The sequence below is a fragment of the Balaenoptera musculus genome, chromosome 5 (assembly GCF_009873245.2).
Source record: "Balaenoptera musculus isolate JJ_BM4_2016_0621 chromosome 5, mBalMus1.pri.v3, whole genome shotgun sequence".
Classification (NCBI taxonomy): Eukaryota; Metazoa; Chordata; class Mammalia; order Artiodactyla; family Balaenopteridae; genus Balaenoptera; species Balaenoptera musculus.
Window position 1 is genome coordinate 69,480,379 of NC_045789.1, and position 26,861 is coordinate 69,507,239.

The 26,861-nt window shown below is 40.2% G+C and overlaps 1 protein-coding gene across 3 annotated transcripts in view; it reads right to left on the reverse strand.

The window, feature by feature from the left end:
- The window catches only part of ATP10D (ATPase phospholipid transporting 10D (putative)), a 132,767-nt gene that overhangs the window by 16,316 nt on the left and 89,590 nt on the right, over nt 1-26,861 (reverse strand). For 2 of the 3 annotated variants that reach the window (XM_036853175.1, XM_036853177.1), the window contains 9 exons: nt 25,391-25,629; nt 18,228-18,416; nt 15,467-16,076; nt 14,728-14,834; nt 12,359-12,485; nt 10,574-10,758; nt 5,338-5,644; nt 2,638-2,714; nt 1,513-1,638 (listed from right to left, as the gene is read on the reverse strand). In XM_036853175.1, the coding sequence (XP_036709070.1) occupies nt 1,513-1,638; nt 2,638-2,714; nt 5,338-5,644; nt 10,574-10,758; nt 12,359-12,485; nt 14,728-14,834; nt 15,467-16,076; nt 18,228-18,416; nt 25,391-25,629 (1,967 nt within the window). The remainder of the gene's footprint in view (nt 1-1,512; nt 1,639-2,637; nt 2,715-5,337; nt 5,645-10,573; nt 10,759-12,358; nt 12,486-14,727; nt 14,835-15,466; nt 16,077-18,227; nt 18,417-25,390; nt 25,630-26,861) is intronic. The other variant, XM_036853176.1, reaches the window with a different exon arrangement.

Sequence of the window (26,861 nt, forward strand, 5' to 3'; positions counted from 1 at the left end):
TTGTTTGGCTAGGCGAGAAAAAGGTAGAAACAAGTCAGGAGGATTTCAGTGTGAACGGCCATCAAGGTTTATGGAGCAGAACGACCCCAGGGTCCTTGCTCCCTGGTGATGTGCTCTCTACTAATAAACACCCCCTCTCTCCAAGGGCATGTGGCATCTTTTTTTTTTTTTTTTTCACGAGACAAAATTTTTAATACTTAACAACAGTTGGACCTTTGTTTTATCATAATGTCCTAGTCTCCTTCTAATATGAGTTAGAAATATGGAGTTAAAAGGAAGGGGGAGAGGACGCAGTGGACTGCATCATAATAGAAGAGAAGGCAGAAAAATGCAAAGGTATTTTAAAAACCCGGGAGACGGGCTCCCCTCTAAAAGTCATTGACCACTAAGTCCTGGAATTTTAAATTACAAATCACAGCTTTCCCCAGAATCACACTGACAGAGATATTATACATTTCAAATATTTTCATAAAGTATCAAGGCTTTCTTAAACTTTGACTGAATGTGCTAATTCCAATTAGTAAAGTACTGAAAGCTTCCTGAAAAGTTCATCATGCTATAGGAAACAAAATGCTCCTGCTGATTGACCGACAGACAGACAGACACACATGCAAGCACTGATCTAAATTACATATTTGGGATATCCTAAAAATGACCCATTCAAGTCATCTTTTTCCTAAAGATGGCATTTCAACAGAGTGATGTAAATTTGTTTACTATTAACTTGCTACATACGCACTTTAAAGACCAAGAATAAATGTGGTCTGAAAATCATGACATATTTACATAATCACCCCACCTAGAAGGGATTTAGGTGAAGCCATCTAAGGTCCACATGGGTTTATGAAAGAGAAAACTGAAATTTAAATGGTTTGCTGAAGATTAGAAGCCAGGAATCCTACTACTCAAATTCTGCCCTTCTATGAATTACATAGTCAAAATTAAGTTCCTTGACCATCAAATAGCTACCAAGCACAAACACATTTTACAGGCTTGCCAAAGAATTCTTCATCTGGGAGTGCTAGCCAGCTACAGCGTAAGGCACTATACTTGGTTTTCATCTGTATCTGTGTCTTCAATATACCACATGCGACATCCGTCTGGCGACAGCATATATACATATATATTTTTTATATCTCCCGTAAAATGGAAGCAAACTTTTTCATTCTCTACTGACAGAAAGCATTAAACATGTCACAATTCTGCTTGTCACAACCTTTTTATGGAAGGTCAAAAACTGGATTCTAAATGAATCAGACAGGGCTTAATTGAATTTAAATGCATAGGGAATAGAAAATGCTAGCAGATGGACAAGCCTAGCAATCTGCTGTCAGCAGCTGAAACACAGCACATTCCCAGATTATTCCTGGTAAGACAGCAGAAGTGCTCCTGGCTGCTTCCCAAACATCAATAAGCAAAGTGCGCTTAGCGTCGGGCCCTTCCTCTTCACCCCTTACACAAGCTGGAGTGGCAGGGAGAAGGGAGGGGGGCGAATTCTCTGGAGCTACATACCACGTTCTTGTAGAAAAAATAGAGAATCATGTTGGAAAGTCGGGTATAACACCAGTGCCCGTGGACAAGGAGTAGCTTGCTGAGATGTTTAAACTGAGAAATGGCAAAGTCACTGGCCATCACAGCCTGCAGAGGCAACGGGGAGAGAACGTCACCCTGAGCAATGGAACACGTTACAACAGACACAGCACGGCAGCCTAACCGCCAGCAGGCTCAGACTGGTCAAATATGTGGTTTAAACCTTAGACCGGAAAAAAAAAAAAAACAAAAACAACCTTCAAACAAACAAAAACCCATGAATACAGAGCCTTAACGGGTTACCTGGAGTTACCACTCAGTTTTCCAATGCGGTCCAATGAAACAAAACTTCTCTCTGGTCACCATTCATGATGTAATTTCAGCAAGTGTACTTTCCCTAGAGAGCAGCCCCCTTACCAAGAACTCTGCGCGTGACTGTGCATTTACTTCTCCTCAATGAGGAGAATATTAAAAGTATATAGTCATGACTTCATGTGACTTTGTATAATGTTAGCAGGCAAAGGAGGTATCTGAATTTCTCATCTTTTATAGAGATGTCATAATTTATCACTCTCGGGAAACCCTAAGCTTCACATCCCACTTTCCTTTGACAGCACTTGCTCCATACATGACAAGCAAGTCTTTTGGACAAGCTTCTATCTGAATTTTGTGCCTAAAACACTAGTCAACACACATAACGTGCACACGAAAATAGGACAATCCCACTTCCCTCATTCTCTCCTATCTTCTCTCCCCCTCTCCCTCTCTCTTTAGGATTTTGAGATATTTCATTCAAATCCTTAGTAGCTCTCAGCAGTGTCAAAAGTCATACAGCTATTGCAGTGCTAAAAATATATATCCTTATGACTTAGATAAGTTATATATTTTTAAACTGAACAAGTGAGCCACAGAGCTAAAATTACCCAGGGAGATTACCATAATACTCACCCAGTAAATAATCAGTGAACGAATGGCTAAATGTCCTGTCACCCACTCCTGAGCTAGCCGCAGACAGCCTCACTCTACCAGAGGTTTGACCATGGAGAATGCTGCCTTTGGATGGGCGGGTCAAGTTCATGGTGTTCCGGGTGCACAACATCCACTCACCTGCATGCCTTCTTGACCTGAGATCCCAATCCCAACGTCTGCCACCTGTATCATGCTAACATCATTGGCACCATCACCTTTGTGAAACAAAAGAAAAGGTGAGAAACATATGAGGAGCAAAGAAAAGCTGCCAACTGTGCAAATCAACAGTGGCCACTCAAACAAACAAATCCTTCAAAGTTTATCCCATGTCTCCAAGTTGCCTGGAAGCTAGCTAAGCAGAAATGCAACGTGGCATCCCACTGCCATCAGGAAGAATTCCATACTCAACACTACCTTAAAGTCCTTCATGCTACAGCCCTTACCTGGACTGACCTCCCCTTTCTCTCTGTCACTCACTCTACTTTCAATTTTCCAGGTGTACACTACTCCTTCCAGCCCTGCACATGCTGTTTCTCTATTCTTATAGCACTGTCCTCTTATCAACCCTGCCCCACCTTGCTGGATTTCAAGGGCTCTTGCGCTCAGCTTAGATAATCACTTCCTCTGGGAAATCCTTCTCATGTTCCTTTTAGATCCAATGCCCCTTCCTTAGGCTCCAAGCACCACCTTACAAATCTCTATCATACCTATCATGGTATTAAGCTTGCTATAGATTTCTTTGTCTTCCCAACACATTGGAAGCTTCTTTAGAGGAGGTATTACATTCCTGCTGGTAATGAACATCTGTTGTTCCTAACTGCCCAGCAAGCTTGTTTTCTGGTAATAGTATCCTGATTTTCCTTGGGAACTCTGAGTCCATGAGTCTCTGAGCCCAAACCACCAGATTTGGGATGGGCAACTGACTCAGGCCTGGACAACTACCATTGCCTGTTCCCTGGCCTCAGTGGTTGGTTCAGAGATGGGCACGTGATTCAGCTTGATAGAATTGACATGTCCAGGGCTCTAGCCTCAGGAACAGATGGATCCAGGGGCTTGAACAATTCACTCATTTATATGCTCATTCAATAAGATAGTTGAACAAAATTTCACCCTAATCCTGATACTTTATTCCAGCAACTCGAGAAGAGGTGCTATCTTTTCTCTCAGGTTGCTAATAGGATAAGATATAAAGGTGGGAATTTTCAGTAGCTGTACCAGCACCCTGAGGGGAGATGCTACCTGAGACTGAAAATAATCCAGGTGGAAACAGAGACTATAAGAGATGGTTGAGTCCTCATCTTGCTAATGTCTGAACTTTGGAGTGTCTCAGAGCTTAATCTCACCCTGTTTCTCTTCTCCACTTACACTCATTTTTTTGGTAATCTCATTGATAATACTGTCGAGGCTTTAAATATCACCACTAGACTTACAATTCCCAAATTTATGTCTCTAGCCAATTCCTCATTGCTAAATTCCAGACTTTATCTCCAGCTGCCTACTTGACATCACTGTTTAGACATCTAATGGATTTCTCAAACTTGACATGTATAAAACCCAACTCCTGCTTCCCCGACTCCATCTCAGTAAATGGCAGCTCCATCCTTTCTGTTCTCAAGAGACAAAACCTTGACATCCCCCTTGACTCCTTCTATTATATAACGTATCCAATCCGTCAGCAAATATCAGCAGCTCTTTCTTCAAACCATGTCCATTATCTTACCACATCCCACCACCTCCTCTGCTCCTACCTGCGCGCGAGCCACAGTCATCTTTTCCCCAAATTATTTCAATAGCTGCTCAACTGGTCTCCTTCCTTATGTCCTTACAACCCAGTGGTTACTCTCAACACAGCAGCCAATGTGATCCTTTTCAACTTAAGGCAGCTCATGTCCCTCCTCTGCTCAAAGTCCTCCTGTGGCTCCCTATCTCTTCTATAAAAGCCAAAATTCCTAATGGCCTCCAAGACTCTACAGGACCTGGTCGCCTGCCACCTCTCTGTCCTTCACTAACCTGCAGAAGACTCTTCCCTTTGCTCAACCTGCTTTGGGTTTGAACACACCAAGCACGGTCCATTGTCTTCTCTGCCAGGAATGTTTCCCCCACCCAGATCTCCTATGGCTCCCTTATCATTTCCTTTAAGTCTCTGCTTACACACAACTTTATCAGTAAGACTGTCTCTGAAAAATCTATTTAAAATAGAAGTCCCTTCCCCCTCCCCCAATTCTCTGCATCACCTGACTTTGCTTTATTTTTTTCAATAGCATTTGTCACTATCTGATATCTTATATCTTTACACCTTTTTTTTTTTCCACTTTTTACTGCATTGCCCTCCTATACGTAAGCTCCTTAAGGAAAGGTACTTTGTCAGTTTTGTATACTCTTGTATCTCCATTGCCTAGAAAAATGCCTGGTACATAGAAGGCACTCAAAAAATAGTTGTTGATTGAATAAATAAATGAATTGTTCATATTCTTGAATTTAACTTTCTCGAAGGTAGAACTCATGGATTTTTCAGGTCTCTGATTCAGTACATTACCCTCCTTAACCCAGATGATTTGGGGATCTGACATGTACCACAGAGTCCTATTATATTGCTTTCCATGTCACATCTCTACCACCTGGTTCATAAGAAGAGGCCAAATAGGTGATGGAGGGGAAAGGGGAGGGAGTGAGGGGACGGAGGAGAAAGAAGGGAGGAAAAGGGGAGGGAAAGTGGGGGAGGAAAAGGACAGACCGACACAAGGGCAAACGTGTACAGAAGGAAGGAGAGACAGAAGGATCAGCTTCTGGCGTGACATGAAAGTGAGAAGCGCAGGGCTGGGCTCCACTCCCGCTCACCGATGGCCAAAGTCATCACCCGGAGATGGCTTCGGACCAGTTTTACCACTTCGCTCTTCTGCAGGGGCGTGGCTCGGCAGCAGACCACAGCGTGGCAGCGAGCAGCCAGCTCCAGGAACTGCCTTTGCAGACTCTCCTGCAGGGCAAACTCCAGGGTCCTCCCGTTGATAATGAGCCCAGCTCGCAGCCCTGAGTCCGGGGGCGCGGGAGGCTGGTGTAAAGCCTCACTTGATGCTTGCTCTGGAGAAGCTGGATTTTTCTTCTGAAGTTCTTTCAGGATTGTGTCCATCAGCATCTCACAGGCATCCTTGAAACGAGAGGCAAAGACAGTTAGCCTTGGGGCTCCCCTGCTGGCCACATCCAGCAATATTTATCATTGCTATTCTTTAACATTTGCTCCATCAAGTCAACCCCAGGGAGTGAATAATCGGTTGCTTTCCAAGACCTCACAGCTCTTCCACAGAGACTTCTGTGTGTATATGGGGACAGGATAAAAGGATGGGGTGCATCTCACTTCCAACTGTACAACTAAGAAACAGTTTTAGAATTTCTTCCTTTATTTGTGCAATTTACCTTCTCAAACCATGAATCTCAAGAGCCCTTCGGTCTCATTCTCTCATTTACTACCTGCTTGACTTTAAGCAAATTAATATAACCTCTGAGCCTCAACGTTCTCATGAGAAAAATTCAAATGTCTACATTATAATTCGTTGTGAGGAATAAGTGAAATAATATTGGGTCAGCCAAAAAGTTCATTCGGGTTTTCCGTACGATGTCTTGGAAAAACCCAAATGAACTTTTGGGCCAACCCAATACATGCAAAGCTCCTAGTGTGAAGCATGACACAGCAGAATTTAAAACAGTAATAATTATTTTTCTCTTCTTTGATTCAACACATTCACTCACTTACTATTTATTGAGAAGCCACTGTGTATTTGAAAAAATTCTAGGTGCTGGGGATACATCAATGAACCAGAAATCCCCACCCTCACCGAGTTAACATTCTGGTCGATGTTCTTAGTGGACTCATCCCATTTGGTGTGCATACATCCCTCCACTCTCCGCATCCCACGCTTGTTAGGAAGCTCTTTGAAGACAGACAGCACTTTTAATTTACTTTTGAAATCTTCCTAATGCCTAAAAGAGGGCCACGTTAAGCACCCGATAAATATTCATTAGATGAATTCTACTCAAGAACATGAACAATAAACTTATACAGAAATTACTGTGTCAAATGACCACTAAAGACAGAGCCAAACAAAATCCTGGAACGGTGCATTTATGTTTATACACTAAGTCTGAAATAGTTTATTCACAAAAGAGCCCCTCACTCAGAGGCCATTTACTCTTATTTCAAATGGTATTTTATCAATCATTTCTCAACCCAAAGCAAAACAAGATGGGAAGTAGGTATGAATATGTAGGCACACAGACACAACAAATACTTAACAACCACATAAACTATAAACAAGAGATTCAACTTCAAAATGGAGCTACCTGGCAACCTTCACCACGAGAATAAAGCTGATCCCATACACCTCAAAAGGCCCCATGGAAAAGTATACAAAGATGAATCAAAGATGCTCAGCATAGGCTCAGTATAGAATAGTAAAAAAATATTTTTAAAAACCTTCCAAACTTTGGTTAAATTAAAATGGTACATTTAGAAGGTAACGTACCCTGCAGTCACTGAAAATCAAGACCTCTATTAACATGACATGATGGTTAAGATATTTGTTAAGTGAAAAATTATAGCCACAATACCATACAACAGTATAAATATAGCCTGTATAGCATTCACATGCTCATACTGCAGAGTGCAGTCTGACTGGATGCCCTTCAAGATATGAACGTCAATTATCTGGTTTTACGACTGTAGATTGATTCCAGATACTTTTATTCTCTTGAGTACAAAAGTGTTTAGTTGTATAAATTAACTATATTTTCATTATAGAAAATATATACATACACAGAGTCAATCTTCATTATGTGCAGATTCCATATTTGCAAATTCACCTACTTGCTAAAATTTACCTGTAATCCTACGATAAAGGTGCTTTCTTGGTCATGTGTGGACACGTGCAGAGTGCCCGAAGATTTGAGTCATGCAACACACACCTTTCCAGCTGAAGCTGAGCGAGGTGGTGATGCCCGACTTAGGTCAGCTCCCACGCTGCAAACAAGTGCCCTTTTCACTCTCTGTCTGGTGACACACTTTTTGCATTTTTGTGCTTTTTGATGGTGAATTCACCGTTTAAAATGGCCCTAACTGTAGCCCTTTAATGCTGTCTAGTGCTCCTATGTACAGGAAGGCTGTGATGTGCTTTATGTAGAAAACGTGTGTTAGACAAACTTCGTTCAAACCTGAGTTATATGCTGTTGGTCATGAGTTCAGTGTTAATGAATCAACTATGTATGTATAAAATTATATATATATAATATATATATAATTATATATATAATATATATAAAATTATATATGTAATATATATGATTATATACATAATATATATGATTATATATATATATATATATATATATATATATATATATATATAAAATAAGGTATCTTTAAAAAGAAACATACATGAAACAAAGTTACCTACTGATTGGTTGATGAAAGTGTTCTGACCAGAGGCTCACGGGAACCTAATCCTTTATTTCTCATAGGGGCAATGGTTCAGTTTTTACTACTTCAGTATTTCAGCAACTTTATAGAACTTAACTCCATGAATAATGTATTTATACAGATAAACAGATATAGGTTATGTAATATGTAACATAATACCAAAAGCATGCTTGACAAGTAATCAGCTGTCGGTGCTTAGGCAATTCACAACCTTTTGGAGTCTCAGGGTATAAGATGGGGATAATTTTATCTGCTCTACTAGTTATAATGGTCAAATGAGATCATGTATGAAAAAGCCTTTTATAGATTCTAAGAAACATGAATATAAAGAGTTACTATCTCAGAAGAAAATTTTAAATGAAATGAAAATAAAATTTAAAGAATTAAATGATGAATCCTGAAAGGCAATAAATAATCCAGGATATGAGTCTATTAAAAATAGAATCGGGGCTTCCCTGGTGGCGCAGTGGTTGAGAATCTGCCTGCTAATGCAGGGGACACGAGTTCGAGCCCTGGTCTGGGAAGATCCCACATGCCGCGGAGCAGCTGGGCCCGTGAGCCACAATTACTGAGCCTGCGTGTCTGGAGCCTGTGCTCCGCAACAAGAGAGGCCGCGATAGTGAGAGGCCCGTGCACAGCGATGAAGAGTGGCTCCCACTTGCCACAACTAGAGAAAGCCCTCGCACAGAAACGAAGACCCAACATAGCTACAAATTAAAAATAAATAAATAAATAAAAATTAAAAAAAAAAAAAAAATAGAATCGAAATTTATGAGAACAGAAATTATGTAAGGTTTGTAAGTGGCAACATTTACCATAACCTAATTTGCAAATTTAGGAACCAAAGTTGATGGAAACCTGTAAAGTTGAGGTACTACACTATAGATATGATTGGACAATCCATCGGTTGCCAGGTGGCCCACTTAAAATGTCACACGAGCAATGTCCTTCGCTAAACAACAAATTGGGCTCATGACCTTCAATTCCATTTTTAACTCTTAGCATACGAGGGGTGGAGAGTGAGAAAAAGAGAAAATAATACAGTGACTGAGCCCCTACTGTGTGCTTGGGATTTTATATGCATCGACTTGAGTCATTATAAAACTCAATTAAATTATGTTCACTCACGGTGTTCCGTTTAGTTATCTGAAAAATTGAGGTGAAATACCTACTGAGAGCAAAAAAAATCTTTTGTATTTAGAAGAGTCCACAGTGGATACTCTATAAAGATTTGAGTTGGTAGTTTTAAATACCTTTAACCATAAATTGTATATTTATAAATAAATTTCATAATACTAATGATTTTACTGCTCACAAAAATGGCATAGTCAAAATTGAACACAAATGATTTATTACTTTTACTTTTAAAAGTTCATTGAACCCCTTTCATCTGCCAGGCACCACATTAAACAGTTTATATTTTATTTTATATCCCATTTAATGCCCACAACATCGCTATGAAATAGACATTACTCTCACATTACAGGTAAGAAAATGACTCAGGAGGGTAACTCGCCAAGGTCACATACCTGGTCACTGGCAGGCTAAGCATTTGAATACAGGTCTTACCAGACTTAGGGCACTTCCATTTTAGTGACTAAAATGACCAAGCATTTTCTTGTGCTCACTCCCCAGCTGAAACTGGGATCTGGCTGTTGGCTATGCTTGTGGGTCCCTGGGCCACCGTCAACTGCCAAGGAGAACTCTCTTTCCTCAAAATGTACCATCTAGTTGGTTATTGACTGAGGCCTGACCATAAAAACATGGCTAACCAAACGTGGCAACCTGTGACCAAGACCCAAGACGTGATCCAGGTGAGAAGCTCCAGGGGATTTCTGAGGCAGGTTGCTATGACAGAATGGATGTGACTGATGAAGTCTGACAACTGAGGAAGGAAGGAGGAAGGTTTTCCAAGCAAATTAAACAGTATGCACAAATCTTAGTATCACTATACTAGGAATCTTCTGAAAAAAATAAAATGCCTGTTTAATTGATTAGAACATTTGTATTAGAGATTAGTGGCAGGGGTGGAGGGACGAAGGGGTATTAGAAAAATAGGCTGAGTCCAAATCTCTTAAATTCCTTCTCCTTAAAAAAGAGGAGAAAAAAAATCCAAAAACCCTTTTTTCCCTGCCCTTAAACAGTTCTTCCAACTTTTGATATTCTCAGGTGCACTAGGTGCACTAGCAGGATTATCCTCTGAGTCTAATTTTAGAATTACCAGGAAAATACTTATTCACCTGACTCCAACAGAAATCATTACTTCTCAGCTTGAAAGGGGGGTAGATTCCTGTCCCAGAGCTTGACATATTTTGTCATCATGGTCTAAATCTTGTCAAATCAGTGATAATTCAATATGGAGGGGGGGAAGAAAGGCAGATAAAAAGAAAATTTTCTTTCAAGGTCTTTATTCAGCAATGATTCCTTTGAATCATTATATTTTCCAAGCCTTTAGAAGAACTAAACAAGCTACGTTGCTGGACAGAAGCACTAATTATCAAGGAGCTAATGGTTATTGGTTTTTCTTTCTCCTTATAGTCATCAAATCACAAGTATTCCACTGGCTTTGAAAAAACAAAAAGACTAGCTTAATCTCAGTAAACATACTTTACTTTCAGTATTGAGGATGAAAAGCTTGTCATCTGGCTCCAGTAGTTTGCACGCATAAGCAATATTGACAGCTGTCTCCTGTTTGTCTCCTGTCAGCATCCAGATCTTGATTCCAGCTTTGTGAAGGGCTTCTATAGACTCGGGGACCCCCTCCTGCAGACGGTCTTCAATGCCAGTAGCACCTAAAAAATAACCAAAATGCAACAGGGTTTGTAAGAAACAAAAGCCAGCTGAAGCTCATCTAAACTAAAATTGAACCCTATCTGTTAGCCGACCCAATCCTGAACTACACAAAAGGTTCCAGTAGCTTCAAGGGGTCCAAATGAAGTGTGAAGACTCAGACCAAAATCATATACAAAGTAATATTTTGGGAAGAAAGCATAGCAGTCATTGAGTTTATCAAATTTACTTGCTCTCCTTTTGGCTAGCTTGCTTCTCTGTAAATTGAGGAGGTTTCATTCAATTACTTATATATCCTTACTCTTCAATTTTATAATTCCATGATACTCCGGAGGGTAAGGGTAGGCTTTTAAAGACTGTTCTGGTCAGTAACACGTATTATCTCTTTTTAATGCTCTTTCATATTATAAGTCCATAATTCCCTTTTCTGTAACAACTGAGGCTAGCTATGTTTTAGAATTCAGAAGTTTTGCAGATTTTTAAAAGGTAAGAGGCTATATGTATCATGTTTTGTAATATCTGGTAATCAAGCATATCAGTATTTTTTAGCAAAACTTACAAATTACAATATTCACACTAATTAGGATAATAAAGACTTTAAATTGTCTTATCAAATCAGGCTTGATTTTGCTGCTAAATGAGTTTTGGCACTAAACTCACAAAGCAGTTTTGAGTTTGGAATTGCAGATGAGGAAATGTGAATCTGTACCACTCACACTGTCACGGAGAAATGACTTAGGAGGAAGATCATTACTCTATTGGCTGGAGACCAAGTTATATCATTGTTTTTCTCTGAAGCAGAGGAACAGAGCTCAGAGCCTGGTGTTTTGGTGTGTTAGTACTCTAAGGCAGTGTTTTTCAACCTTGGCTGCCTCTTAGAACTACTTGGGGAGCTTTGAAAAATTCAAATGGCCACACCATACATCAGACCAATTGAAACAGAATCCCTGGGCAGGCATGGGTAGTTTTTAAAGTGCTCCAGGTGATTTTAAGACGCAGCTCAATCTGAGACAAGAAGTGTCAGGTGTGCAACTTTTAGTTGAAACCAGGAAGTAAGAGAAGAGAGACAAATTTCATTAGCCCAGTTGCAGGCACAGAATAAAGAATATGGGCCCAGGAGTGAGGTAGATCTGAGCTTCTCCCCAGCTCTGCCAGTCACTAGCACGTGACTTTGAACAAGTCATTAAACTGCTCTGTGCCCCAAGTTTCTTCCAAATAAAATAGAGATTTGTTGTACAAATTGTTGTACAAATAGAGATGCAAAAAGACAACACGTATTAAATACCTTATCCAATGCCTGGCAAGAAACTTTAGCTTTCCTCTCTTGAACCGGGGTATTTAATTGGCTTTGTATTCGACGTTAAGAGTTGAATTTTTAAATGATCTTAAGGATGACCACCCTACCCCCACCACAAATGAAGTCTAAGTTCACCGCAGTGGAAAATGGAGTGGAAAGGATTGGAAGCAAGGTAGAAGTCAAACTGGACGGGGTGGGCAGAACCACATATATCTATTAGATCAAAGTGAAAAAAAGGCACTGGTGAATAACTCATTCACAGACATCAAGTGTTTTTGAAAATTCCCCCTTCAGACAATACCTACCAAGTAAAGTTAGTTTGTTCTCCAACCTCATGGCAGATTCAAGTAGTAATTCTTCCCTGTTGTCAATGCTGGTTTCAGCTAAAAAATGATTTCTCAGCCACTCTGCATATTCAGTGTCACTCATGACCTATGAGGGGGAAAAAAAGCTATGAGGCAGGCCATGTGATGAGCCTATGGTATTTCTTTCTCTGGGTTCACTCAGGCCAGGTCCAAATCCTCACACTAAACTTCCCGAGCTCTGTGATCAGACTAGTGTAACACTGAGGATGGATGGACCCTGTAGCTCAGAATCTCTGGGAAATTCTAGGCACCATATAAGATCAAAGTGGGTTAATCTATTTAATTAAACCAGGGAGTATGCAGTTGGGAGAAAGGAGTCACTTGAAAGTTAAATTCAGGGTTATTCTAATGGTGCAGTTGAAAAAGTGGTGTCCAGTACTCAATTTCAGGTATTATATAGCTAGCAGCACCTTTGATTTCTTTTGATGGTTGGTTTATGGGGTGAGTTATCTGTAAAGGTTAAAAGAAAGACGAGGCCAAATGGGCGAAGCAAGAAAGTTCTCTTCCAAACAAAAAATTAAGTGGAATTCCTGGAGAAGGGACCAATGATACATTTTCCTTTGTCTTCAGGTTGCTGTAGAGGGAGAAATCTACTTTCAGTTCTTATAAAGCAGCATGCAGTAGAGGGGGTGAGGCAATGTCTCTATCTACTCATTCTTGCCCACAAGGGTAATTTGATTTGGCAGAATCTGACATCTATTGGGCTACATTTTTATCAGGGCAGGATCATTCCACTGAAAAGGCAGAAGGTCTGTTTCGATCTTGAATTCTTCATTCTTCTTACAACTGTGTATGAGGCAGGCTTTTGATTCTCCATGCAGCTGGTTGACTAAGTGCCTCGGAGTGTACACCAGATCCCACTTTCCCTAAGGCAGTTCCCAAGAACTAGAATTTGGGGAAGAAATGAGAGATGCCCATGTTGGCCTCAGGTCCTAGCTATAGTCTCCAATTCAGTTCTCCCAGGAGCTCTATTGTTTGGGAACTACTGGACATCCATTAAAGCATTGATACTTTGATCTACATGTATCTCTCAATCTTCTCTACCAGCTAGAGCCCAGAATGAAGGAGAGAAAATTGATACTCTGGCTTCTAACACAGCAAAAATTAACTGTGGAGCTCAGAGCCAGGGAGGGAAAAGACAACAGAATGGGTGGGAGGTAGTTATGGAGAAGAGGGAGAGAGTTGGCAAGAGTAGTCCCCTTGGTTCTTCTCCAATATTTCCCCTCTGTGGGCTGATCTGATCGTTCTGTTTCTTTTCCTTCAATGTTCATCGTAGCGCTGTTATATCTTGACAACAGACTCCCTTCCCTCCCCTATAAGCACATCCTTCTCTTGCACTAGCCCTTACTAGACTCTCCTTCTCCACCCTAAATAGACTTCCGCACCTTCTCCTGCCACTGCTCTACTCTGAAACAATGAGTTAGCTGAGTTTGTACTGAAGGAAGAAACACTATCTAGGTGTGCAGCTGGGGATGCGGTTGTGGCCATGGTTGTAGGGCTGGGGCTGGGGACGTCTTGGCTTATAAATGAGGGAGGGTAATATAAGGGTGTAAGGCCTTGCATATAGCCTCATTACAGCTGAGCAGCTTGACTTGGTCAATACCTAAGCCATACCCCACTGGCCAAGTGGCACAAAAAACTTGACCAATTCACTCTTAAAAGGCTTCATATCTCTGTTTCTCCCATGCCCCCAGGGGTGGTTCCGGTAGTAACACCCCTCAAATCAGTTCTTGGAGCTCTGTCTTCTTTCTTATTACTGAAATTTTTATCTAGAAAGGATACACTATGTCCCAGGGTTATTCTCAATACAGAATGATAAAAACTGAGATAATATTTAGGAAATTTACCTGGATTTACAGATAAAGACTTATGAGTCCATAAGGAAAAAATATCAAGAACTTATAAGTGGAAAATTGAGGCCAGTCTCCGGCCTCATTCTTTTCAAAGCACATTTAATGCTGTAAGATAGAGGAATGATATTTACAAGGTGCCCAGAGAAAGAGAGTAGGATCCAGGGATTTTTATTCCCAGCCATACTGCCGTTTCCATACAAAAGCACCCAGATATATTGAAACATGGGAGAACTCAGACAATATAACTTTCAGGCATCTTTCTGGCAAAACACTTTGAGGACAAACTACAACCAACCAATATATAAGGAATAAAGAAGCGATATGAAAATAGAGCCCAGTGGCCCAAGAACTTTTCCCAATGCTTGGATCGGGGTTTGATATGCGCTCGTTTTCATTACATGATAGTGGAGCTAGGAAGGAAGGAAGCCAGCCAGTGGGCACACGGAGCAGCCTCACCCTCTTTGCTACACACAGAGTGCGCAGGCCTCGCTTGGTGTAGGCGTCCAGGTGCTGCTGGGTCTTCTCCCTTAACATCGTCTGTTGTTTTTCCAGACCTGGTCCATCTAAAATAATTAACAAAACACACGTGTTCCCACCAGTTTGCCCAATGACAGACATATTTTTTAAAACAATGGTAACTTAACCCACAATAAACAAAAGGCCTTGTAGTTCTGAATCCCAAATGTGCATTTATAAAAGGGACCCCTCAGAATACATCTTTCCCTTGTCTCTTTTTCCCCGGGGAGAGAAAAGTACCAAGAACTTAATACAAACACCATTCCCACACCATCGATAATGACTGTCACAATGATTACAAGGATGCTGGCTGTCATTTATTGAGCACTTATCATTTTCTAGGCTCTGGTCAGAGGTGCGGCATATACTGCATATAGTGTATCATTAAACCTCTCAGGAACCTATAAAGGAGGTACCATAATCCCCATCTATTGAAGGCAAAGGACAATTAGGTAACTTTACCAAGACACAGCTACTGTCAGAATCCGGATCTGAACCCTGTCTATGTAACCCCAAAACTTAGGTGCTTTCTCACCAGATTCTAGGCAGCTTCCCCTACTTCACCAAGTGTGACGGATCCCTACACATCTGCTTGTTTGCCTTTATAAATCCACTGAGAGTGGCCCTTCAATCTCCAAGCCCTTCCTATCACTTCCCTCTCAGTCCCGTATGAACCCACCTGGGGAAGCCACTGAGAGCAACTCCATGATCACAGAATCAGCGCCCTTTGTATACACCACGACTTGGTTGGAAATGGGGTGCCGGACCACAACGGACATTCTTTTTCTTACTGAGTCGAAGGGCAGGATGTGTAGGAGTTGAAATGTTAATGGTCCCAAAGCAGCGAAGTCCACCATGACCTGCTCTGGGGTCCGGGATTGCAGAGTGCACTGGTAAGCCCGGGCGGCATATACTAAGGCCGCTTCATCCGGGCTCTCGGCCTCATAACACAGGCTGGAGGCCAAGGGCTGTCCAGGGAGGGATTCCACCTTGCCGTTTGTGACACCCACATTGCCGTCTTGTTTCTCAGTTTCTATGGGACAAGCTGAGTTACCAGAGCCCTGGGGACTCTTGCTTGTCTGGGACATCTCTTCCTCCACAGGTGAAGCTGGTTTCATTCGACTAAAGAGAGAGAGTCTGCTCACAAAGGCATTTGGGACCCCAGAGGATGGCTCTTTCCCACTGGCAAGAGATGGTGAACTTGATCTTCGGACAGACAGTCTCTGGAAGAGGCTTTTAATCTCTTCCAAAGACTTAATGGGCATTCCATGCAGAGAAGAGAGTCCAATCTAGGAAAGATAATATGGGAAGGTCTCAATAATACAGTCAAAGGCAGTTGATAACAACTGTGAAGTCAAACCGGGGGAAAAAAGGAGATATGAAGAGTTACCACTCCCTCACATAGCAGCCTGCTTCATACTTACAACCGCCGCAGGAAACGTTAATAAAAATAAAAATAGCCATGATGAAAAAGATGCACTAATGTTGATGGCATTGTGAATTTCAAAACCATTTAGGAAGAAAACTGATAGCAAAAGACATAAAATGCTACATTGCTAGCAGTGGGCATATGTATAGCAAATTTCCCTAATGAAATAAACTATAAAAAATTAATAACCTTTATTATATGCATCCTAGCAATAACAATTTAAAAATTACAAGCAAGTATTTAATAATAGCAAATTAGAAACATCTTAAAATGTTATATAACATTTAAAGGTCAAGTTTATAAAGATTACAGGGCAATATTGAAAAAGCTAAAAAAATAGTATAAAAAAACAGTATAAAAACAAATGAATCATAATACACATTTAAAACACTGGAAGAAAGTAAATCAAAAGATTAACAAAATGTATTTTTTTTCTTTTATTTTCCAGGTTCTAAAAAAGGTTGTTAATATGACCTTTTAAGAAAAGTAGGCCAATAAACAAAGTAGCTCACTGAAGAATTATCAGCATCATAATAGGAACTCAAATTTCTATTTTTATAGAACTTTTTCTTGTTCATAGCCTGATTTCTTCTAGATCTTAACTCTTATCAGTGATTAAATTTAGAATTTAAAAACTAATTGGGACGACCAATTAATTGAATGCTAAAATTTTCTCATTTAGAAATGCCCAAGGCATTGAAGAATTTTCTCCTAATAATTATTAACTTTATGATAGTTTGAGGGACTCATGCTGGTCAATTTTCAAACTTACTGGCAACTCAAAAATGCAAAGTGAAACTCAACCACAGATGACGTTTCTGTACTCCACATGAATTCTGATTAACTCTTTATTCATTGCCTTTCTGTCACCACCTTAAAATATCATGAGGCTTAGGCTCTTACATGCCTACAGAGATTTTCTTTCAGGCTACAGAATATTCTATTCTTTGGGGATAAGGCAACTATATTTCTTAAACAGAAAACGCCAAAAGATGTCTATATTGGAAACAGATGTATATGGAAAAGTGTTACATGGGGAGAAAAACAGAATGTCCAGTGATCTATTCTCTAACTATGTAAGTTTTCAAAGAGCAAATTTCTAGTTGAAATCTTATAAAAATAGTTTCTGATCAAATGAAAGCTTAATGGAAAGTAAATCATTTTTATGTTAAAATTGACCACCTCTGAAGTTGCCAAGAGAAAATGATCTAACAGAAAATTAAAATTTAATTGGGTTGTGCTGCAAATTGAATTTTAAATAGATGTATGCAAAAGGGGAGATAGTTATATTCAAGGAAGATAGCACAGCAAGCGGTAAATCACCAGTCTCTAAAACAAGTTTTTCTTTTTAATTGAAAATGAATTTTCCATGAATTCTAAGCTACAAAGAGACTTTAAAAATCCAGCTTGTGTGGGAACTGCAGAACCTTGGTATATTATAGATGTATTGGATTTTAGAGCGACTGAGTTCACATTACCCAACTGGTACATGAAAAGGGACATTATTATTAAACATGATAATGAATTTAATACTTTATATTTTGCTTGATGTAGTGCATATGTTGGAGGTTTTAGAAGTTTCACAGAAAGCTTCAAATTTGGTAAGCAAACTAAAGCAAAATGGACAGAGTCACATTTCCCAAGAACTGCTGTCATCAGCTATCCTCCTAGAGGCAAAACAGTACAGTAGCTCTGAGCCATACTTCCTGGGTTCAATCCTATCTCCCCCACAAAGTGGTCCTGTGACCTGGGCAAGTTACTTAAGCTCAACTGTAAAATGGGGAACAGTAGAGTAACAGCACCTAACTCATGGGGCTGTTGGGAGGATTAAACATATTAGTACCAGTAAATCACTTAGAACATCATAAGTTCAGAGTACAGATTAAGTAATGTATAAATATTACCTGCTACTATTGTTAATTACGATCCACATAATAAGACGACATAACAAGTACATTTAAACCCGAAGTTCTCTTCTGGAAGGTGACCCTTGTTTGCATTAGAGACTTACCTTTTGCCGTGGTTGGTTAGGAGCAGAAACCACTACTGTGTTGCAAATTGCCAAAGCAATAAAGAAGTCGATGATGTACAGAGTCTCCAGTAGTGGATCTGGGATAGTCTCATCCAGTGGGGTAAAAAGCTGAGGTGTGATCTGACTAAATTTGTCCAAAAGCCTGGTGTCTGGTACCACATCTGTTTCCTGAAGATCCAAAAAGACAAAGTGTTGTTACAATAAGTACCTAAAAATATGAGTTTTAAATCTACGTGAGCTTTTCTAACCAGAATCTGTGAAGCATGAGACAGTAAACTTTATTCTTCTAAAAAAGATTTAATGGACATGGTGTCATGGGAGGTGAGAATAGGGAAATAAAAGAGAAAAAAATTAAATGGAACATTCAGAATGCATAATATGAATGGAGATTACCTTGACTATTCACTCAAAGTAAGCAAGAGAGGAACAATGCCTTTCACCAAAATCTAGCTAAGTGAGTTTTCTTATTCTGAAATACACAGGGCAGAGCTATATTTTATTGTGTCTAGGATTCTACTTTGGGCATATATTCATCCCACAGCAACTGATGAATATCAGTTCTTTTAAAAGTGAGGGCGTTATTCATACTATGTTATTTTAACAAAATATTTTACAGCTCAAATCACTACTATTGTTAAAAACCAACCCTCCGAAATAAAATTACTATAAGCACGCTAACAGAGTTCATCAGTATTTCCTGGTAATATGCTACAAGACACTAATATCCAAGGGTCCCTCTCAGAGATTTCTGATCGTCAAATATTTTTGGCAACTGTGCCCTATGCTCCTCTCTTTTGTACAATTCCTTTTACAAATTGGCTTTAAGAAGTTTGCTTATTGGGGAAAAATACTTCATTTTGTTAAACGCGGTACTTCTCATTCTTATTTAGAAGTACTAGTTTTAATGAAAGAATGTTGTACTAGAAATCTGTAGTATGTAGTCAACTGCTTTACAAATTTTTCAGATGAGTCAAAAAAGGGGCCATCTCCTCTGAATCAAGTTTTCACAAAAGTGCCATTGTATTCTAGAGGAGTCCTGACTGCAGGAAAGCCAGGAGAGGTGATGGAGAGAAGAGAGTAAAATATGGAGATGGGTGATATTAGATTCAGAGTGACCGTGGCTTGCATTTTATGCTTAGGAGTTTGGTGAGATTTAGCACAGCCTCAATGAGAAAAGAGCACAGGCTGGGAATCACATGGGTTTGGGTTCAGGTCCTAGACCCACTGCATACCCTTTAGGGGCCTAAGGCTGCTTATTTAACCCTCTGAGCTTCATTTTCCCTCTTCTGAATAATGGTAAAAAGTACACCTACCTCACAGGGTGGCTGTATAAAGTAAATGAGAGAATGAGTGACATGAGACCAGCACAACAGAAACCCAAATAATTTAATGTTCCTTTTCCTTCTCGAATGATACACTCACCTTCAGGCAGGTTACCAGGCTAACAATGGGTTTCAAAGGTCCCAGTTTTCTGCTGTCACAAGGCATTCTTAAATTTCTATCTAAAAACAGCATCTCTTGCTCCGTGATATTTGACTTAGCAAAATTTGAACCCTGTTGCAGTTTGATGGAGTTCGTAAGCAAAATTTGAACCCTGTTGCAGTTTGATGGAGTTCGTAAGCACTTGTAATCTGATGGCCGTTCATTAACTAGTTGGCCACATTTCCTCCCGAGTCTCACACATAGTAACACTGAGCCAGTGCCTGTGCTGGGCCCTCAGTGACTCAGAGAACCATCCTTTCCTTGAGGACCCCCTTGCCAAAGTCAGCAGAAGAGAGTGGCAACATCTGAGACTTCTTTCTCACTCGATACTCAGGAACCTTGTTGCATAGGATTGATGAAGGTCTATGATGATACTGTCATCTAGTGAGCGTGACAGACGCCATGGGTTGGAGCAATATTTCCAGAGGTATCCTTCTCAGAATGTTTATGCGAATTAAGCAAAACCCCAAAGAGTTCCATACTGAAATAAGTTTAAGAAATGTTTAAACAGTGCTTTATTGTAGCACTTCTCAGAGCGTTTAATGGGTACCGGGAATCTCCAAGAAGAGGCTAGTATGTGCAGATCTCCCTAATTTTATTTTTTAGGGACGTTTGTTCTTTGGAACATGATAAGGATTGAGTTAGGGACCTTAGAAGCAAATAGTGATTTCATTGTGCCAATGATCTCCGCATGGACTAATAACTGGCTTCAGAACATAAGGACTCTACTGCATTTTGAAGTTACTCTAAGGCTAATGAAGATTTGTAACTTCTGTCTTTGTGACAGACATAAGTCAATCTAATATGTCATTTGGGGAATTTAAGAACCTGTGCTGTGATCATGAGAATAAAAGAGATCCTGAAGCTGACCAAAGCTGGGGCTCTGGTCAGCAAAACTGTGTTTATAAAAAGTACTGTCAAAATAAATGTTAGAAACTCCGGACAATACAAGACCCTAGAAGCATCATAAAATAATATAAAGAAGAGCCCAGAAGAAGATTTAAGGAAAGATCCATGTCAAAATGAAACTGCAGGAACAGAATGTTCTTCCACTTTAGTTGCTGTCTCTAAAATAAGTTAATCCCTAGTGACTAAGATATTTAGTTGCTGAATTGAGGAGAAAGTATAGTGTTATCACATGCAATTCTTATCTGTAAGATTATATCACAGGTGTTTTTACCTAAGATCCAAATCTTCCTCATGGAGACCTTCTATTACAAAATTGACTTTTGCTCTTTTTTTTCTATGATGGACAGATCTTGCCTTCTCTGAACTCTGATTACCCCAAGAACCAGGCCCAAACCATCCAGCTTTAAATGATTCCATGCATATGTACTCTCCCCACAGGGTGTGTAAGTTCCTCTAAAGGAAGGACCATATCTTATAGATTTTTGTACATTTTTTTAAATTGAAGAATAGTTTATTTACGATGTTTCAGATGTACACCAAAGTGATTCAGTTGTATCTATATCTATTCTTTTTCAAATTCTTTTCCATTATAGGTTATTATAAGATATTGAATATAGTTCCCTATGCTATACAGTAAATCCTTGTTGCTTATATATTTTATGTATAGTAGTTTGTATCTGTTAATCCCATACTCCTAATTTAACCCTCCCCCCTTTCTTCTTCCATAACCATAAGTTTGTTTCCTATGTCTGTGAGTCTACTTTTGTTTCGTAAATAAATTCATTTGCATCATTTTTTTAGATTCCACATATAAGTGATATCATATGATATTTGCCTTTCTCTGACTTACTTCACTTAGTATGATAATCTCTACGTCCATCCACATTGCTGCAAATGGCATTATTTCATTCTCTTTTATGACTGAACATTTCTTATAGATTTCTGGATCCCTAACTCAGTAACTGGCACATGGATAAGCCATAAAATGTTATTGCTGTACATTACTATCAGACACTTGCTGGTTTTATATTCCATAAAGAAGGGGGTGGAGAAACAGATTGAAAAGATGTTACTCCTTGGAAAGCAAATACATAAACCCCTCCCACTTGACCTCAAACAGACATTTTTTTTAATGCGGAGAAAATGTGTACTCCTAATTAGGGAATACAGAACACAGTGTGGACAGCTTCCCATAATTGAACTAAGCCTTATCTGTTTCATGGTGGGAGTCCAACATCTTTGTCCTCAATTTAGATAACATCTGGCTATTTGAAATTTTAGATTTACCCCCATGATTCATATTATGCTTTCCTACCAGGTTGCAGATTTCACATTCACCTTTCTTTCTTCTTCTCTCCCTCCCCTCCTCCCTCTCCTTTCTTTCTTTCTTTTTTCACCCTATATAAATCCAAATTAAACAAGCAAATGATGGCCAAGACTTCTCTTTGCCATCTCATAGTGTCTGCCAAAGCTTTTCGGTAGCCTTACTATATACTGAATGTTAAGTTTGTTTTAAAAATGAGAGTGATTAGGACCCATTTAAATTATTTATGCGAAATCTAAAATGTCCACGGTTTAATAATGGACAAAGATACTCCACGTGGGAGATCAAGTTGACCAAGCTCTAATACTGTGCCCTACTCCTCCCCTAGCTCCACCTGTACCTGAGGGTTTTATTGCATTTCCCACTGCCACCCTCACTCCAGTCTTAGGGACTCACCACTCCATCTGGACAACTTTGGCTTAAATATAGACACAAATGCCTTCTCCTCCAGATTCCTAAATACCACAGACCTGAAGAAAAAAGACAAAGGCCAATAACTGCACATGGACAGCTCCTCCTCCACATGATGTTCTCCCCAGTTCTGTGGTTCTGAGCCTTTGCACATGCTACACACTCTCTGGCCCAAGTGCTTTTCCTTCCTTTTCTACTGTGTAACCCCCTACTCATTAGTCTAATCATAAATTACGTTTTATCTCTTTTTTGCAGCCTTTCTTGATCCCTTCTCACCCCTGTAGAGTTGATCATTCCCCTCTTTGTGCCCTCACTATACTCTGAATTAACTACCATTACAGCATCTTTAATACAGGATTATCTTTATTTACTTATATGTCTGCTTCCTCTGCCTAAAACAAAGCTGAAGGCTGGGGGCATGTTCTATTCATTTATATCACTGGTCTAGTATTATGCCATTGTCTTCCATTAGTCCATTAATTAATTCACTCCTTTTATAAACATTTATTGTTGATCTATGGTGCCAGGCACTCCTCAAGGAAAGAGGGGTGCACAGAAGAGATGGGATCCCGGGTGTGTGGAACTCACATTCTAGGTAGGGGAGGCACTAACCTACAAACATATAAGTAAATTGCTTCTAGATTGAGATAAGAGTGGGAGGGATGGAATGTACTTTGGATTGGGTGGTAGGTAAGATTTACCTGACATCTGAGCTGAGACCTCAGTGAAAAAAAAGGAAACAGCCATATAAAGATCTAAGAGGATAACACTCCAGGTGGAATAAGTAGCATGCTTGCTGAATGAAAACTTCTAGAGGATTAAAGAAGCATAAAAACACTGACTGACAAAGTAAAGGTTTCTATTCCTAAAATAGGTCACATGAACCCAGGACTCATGGTCCTCAATGACATTCTAACTCCCAAAGCCGGCGCACCTTGGCCAGCACCCTGCCCTCAGACCCTCGCTGACTCTCACCTTGTCTCCCCCATGAAGGGTGCCATCTTCAAACCTTCCACTTCTGGACATCACAGCTCTCAAGCTGGTATTTTCAACCTGGGCTCCATGGATGGACTTTTAGAATCATATGCACAATTTTTACTGATGCTAATTTTTCAGGTCAAAGGATCTATAGCTTTCTCAAAATAATCGTTAGTCTCCAAGAAGGACAGAATAGGCTTGTCTAGACTAAGAGTGAGAGATGGTCTCATATTTCAAGGAAGACCTCTTTATCCTATGTGTAAGGGTGTAGTATTGAAAACACAAAACAGAACAGCAATCCCAGAGCATCTATATAATCAGCATGACACATGGCATTGGAGTACAGGGCAAGTGAAAACAAAATGAACTGAATGGGAAGACTGAGCTTGTTGAGCAGTTTCATATAACCACCTTCACGATACCTTATTGAGAGTGGACATGCAAGGCACTGACCTTAGATGCCGGGGATTCAAGATGATTAAGTCCTTGCTCTCAAGGAGCAAGGTCTATGTCAGAGGCAGAAATAAGGCCAATGTCATGAGGACTAAGGGACTGAAGGGCAGGAGGGACTATGTAAACAGAACTTAGAAGCTGAGAAAAGAGAGTCTGAGAAATCTTCAGGAGAAATGATATTTAAAGAAGGAAGTATTTCAGCAGATCTGGTAGACAGAGGTAGGCAGTGAGGGGAGAATAAGTTTTAGATGGGAAATGGTACAAAAACCATAATGACTTTAACCTAGGAAACAATCCTTTGTTCCAGGAAGAGAGTGAGGCTGGATCAGGAAACTGAGAGGGAGACCATGGCACAGGCCCACCTGGTTGCTAATACCCTTGACTTCCAACCAAACATGCGTCACTATGTGGTTACCTTCAGGTGGGTGGGAAATAAAAGATCAGCAGAGGAATGGGCAAAATTGATAAAATAGAAGAAAATAGATACCTATTTCTGATACAGCCTGAAAATGAGTACAGAGAAGAGGTGGTGTGCATTCTTTCCCCCTTTTTTTTTTTTCAGAAGTTGGAGAAAACTTAAGTCCAGATGTTTGGAATAGCTTGGCATATGGCAATGATAGAATATAACAGGTATGATATCCTTAGAGCCACAGAAATGCACAGGATGAATTGCAGTGAAATGATCTTCCTAGTTGCTGAAATTGTACATTTGGTGGAACTTTGAAAAGAGCCAGATTCCCCTCAAGGCCTTTCCAGGACGAATGAGATCCCTGGGGTCTATTCAGATCATATCTCTACTATGAAATGCTATATAAATTCAATGGAGAAACACAAAGTTTCCCCAAAGCTGTTTCTTTGTTGTTATGTAACCTATTTCAGAGGTCACCAACTGCTTACCAGTCTCATGGCTGGGGAATCCTCATCTTGGTTAACACAAGAGTTAATGAAATGTGGAGGGCAGAGAAGGTAGTTGAAATTTTATAGAATTTTAAGTACAGCAAAATGTTTGATTTCTAATTCTTTCACACGAGTATTTTTCCTCTTTCCCATCTTCCACGTGGTCCTTCTTCTATGTTTTCCCCTCAGGACTCAAGAACACACCCTGTTGAGCTCTGATATAGAAATATTAGAAAATGACCTTCTCAGGACTAGGAATGGGGAAGAGGGCACAGATTTGGTGGATCTGGGGGAAGACTGTAAAGAGATAAAAAGGCCTTGGAGGATACCAAAAGGCTTTTGAATTTCCCTATCAGTTAGACATACTTACCTGTCTATAGATACCTCTGTGGTAGTTTTGCTGGTTCTGAAAGTGAGCCATGATCCTTAAACCAAGGCTACTTTCTCCAGGCTATCAACCCTGCCTAGAAACATTATGTTTTTTCCTGAAATGATATACTATCTCTCAACACTGAATTATCTCCAAAATTAGGACACTGTGAGTGTGTGGCAGTCACACCGAGCTGCACTTATGCAGTCTCCTCTCAGGTGGAAAAGACAACAGCGTTTGGCTCTATTAGAATTACGAGGATGTTCTTTCATTATTCATCATGGACAGACAAGATTCACGTCATGCATTCACACTTACCATGGGGCTACTGAAAGCAGCCTGTCTGGAATGAGGCACTTCACTGGCTCCTTCTCCACTTCCTAGAGCAAAACAGCTCCCAGTAAGATGATTTGAGGATATACTTCCTAAAGGCCCACTGCGAACCATCCTGCAGCTGGGGGCCCTTGGTTTCGCCATGTTGCTGAGGGAGCCACTGGGAGTGTCAGGAGAATCTTCATCTTCAGAGGCAGCTTCCTGATAAGACTCTAACCTCTTGGCTGAGGGATAAAAATCACACTGGGTCATTCCCTGAGAGGAAACGCTTGCAGGTTGAGCATGTCAGGCATTTACTTAAACAGCTATTTCACACCATCTCCTCCCATTTTAAACCTGGCCTCCAAACTCCTCCAATACTCTGAGTTAATGGACTTACATCACTGAGAAAAGCAGAAGCAATCAGAGAGGAACTCCCTTCTCTCCCCATTGTCAAATCTACCAACCCATCTGCATCTGTAGCCAAACTCTCTGCCCTCCCTCATACTACTATGGATGGAGTTTCAAACACCAAACCCTTCACTGTGATCTGCATGCCCTTCTCAAGCACTTCACTCTAACAACGCTCCCCTCTTTCACTTTCACAGTCTCTCTACTAGTCTCATGGCTTTCTGTATCTCTCCACGGACACTGCTCTTGTCAAGGTTCTCAATGAGCTAGCTCCATGTTACCAAACCCAGTGACTGCATCTGTTCGTATCTTTTTTGAATTCTTAGCAATATCCAATATCCTCTCCTTTCAAACGTCTCTTTCGGTTTCTCTGATACCACGTGTACTGTTTTTCCTCCTGCTTTAGTGCTGCTACTTCTTAGTTTCTCCTGCTGTCTCCTCTTCTCCTCAGTCCGCAGATACTGGATGGCTGCAGGAGCTCCTTCCCTTCACTACCTACATACTCTTTCTTGGTGATGTCATCTGGTCCCCCCCCACCTTTGAAATATCATCTCTGTGCACAAGACCCCCAACCCTATTCCTTCAACTCTAACCTCTAATTAGAATTTAGACTCAGACATCCAACTCTCTACTTGACATTTCCAGTTGGATGTCCACGAGGCTCTTTCAGCAGATATCTGCATGGCTCACCCCCTTACAACTTCAAGGAGACTTGAAGGAGGTAGCCCTTTGTCAATGAAGACTTCCCAGATCTAACCACACTGTTCATTACATGTCCTACCCCAGCACTTACCACCATCTACACATCATATACCTTATTTTTAATTTTTTGAATCATCCTTTAGAATATAAACTCCAAAAGCATAGGGAATTTTGTCTTTTGTTAATCTGATATTCCTAAAGCCCAGAGAAAGGGTTGATAGATACTCAATAAATACTTGTTGAATAAATAAACAATGGACATCTTAAATTTGGTATGGTAAATGTAGACTGCTCCCCCTCTTCCTCCAGATCACCCCCTCCCCCGCAATTACTCTTTCTCTGGTCTTTCTCATCTTTGTAAATG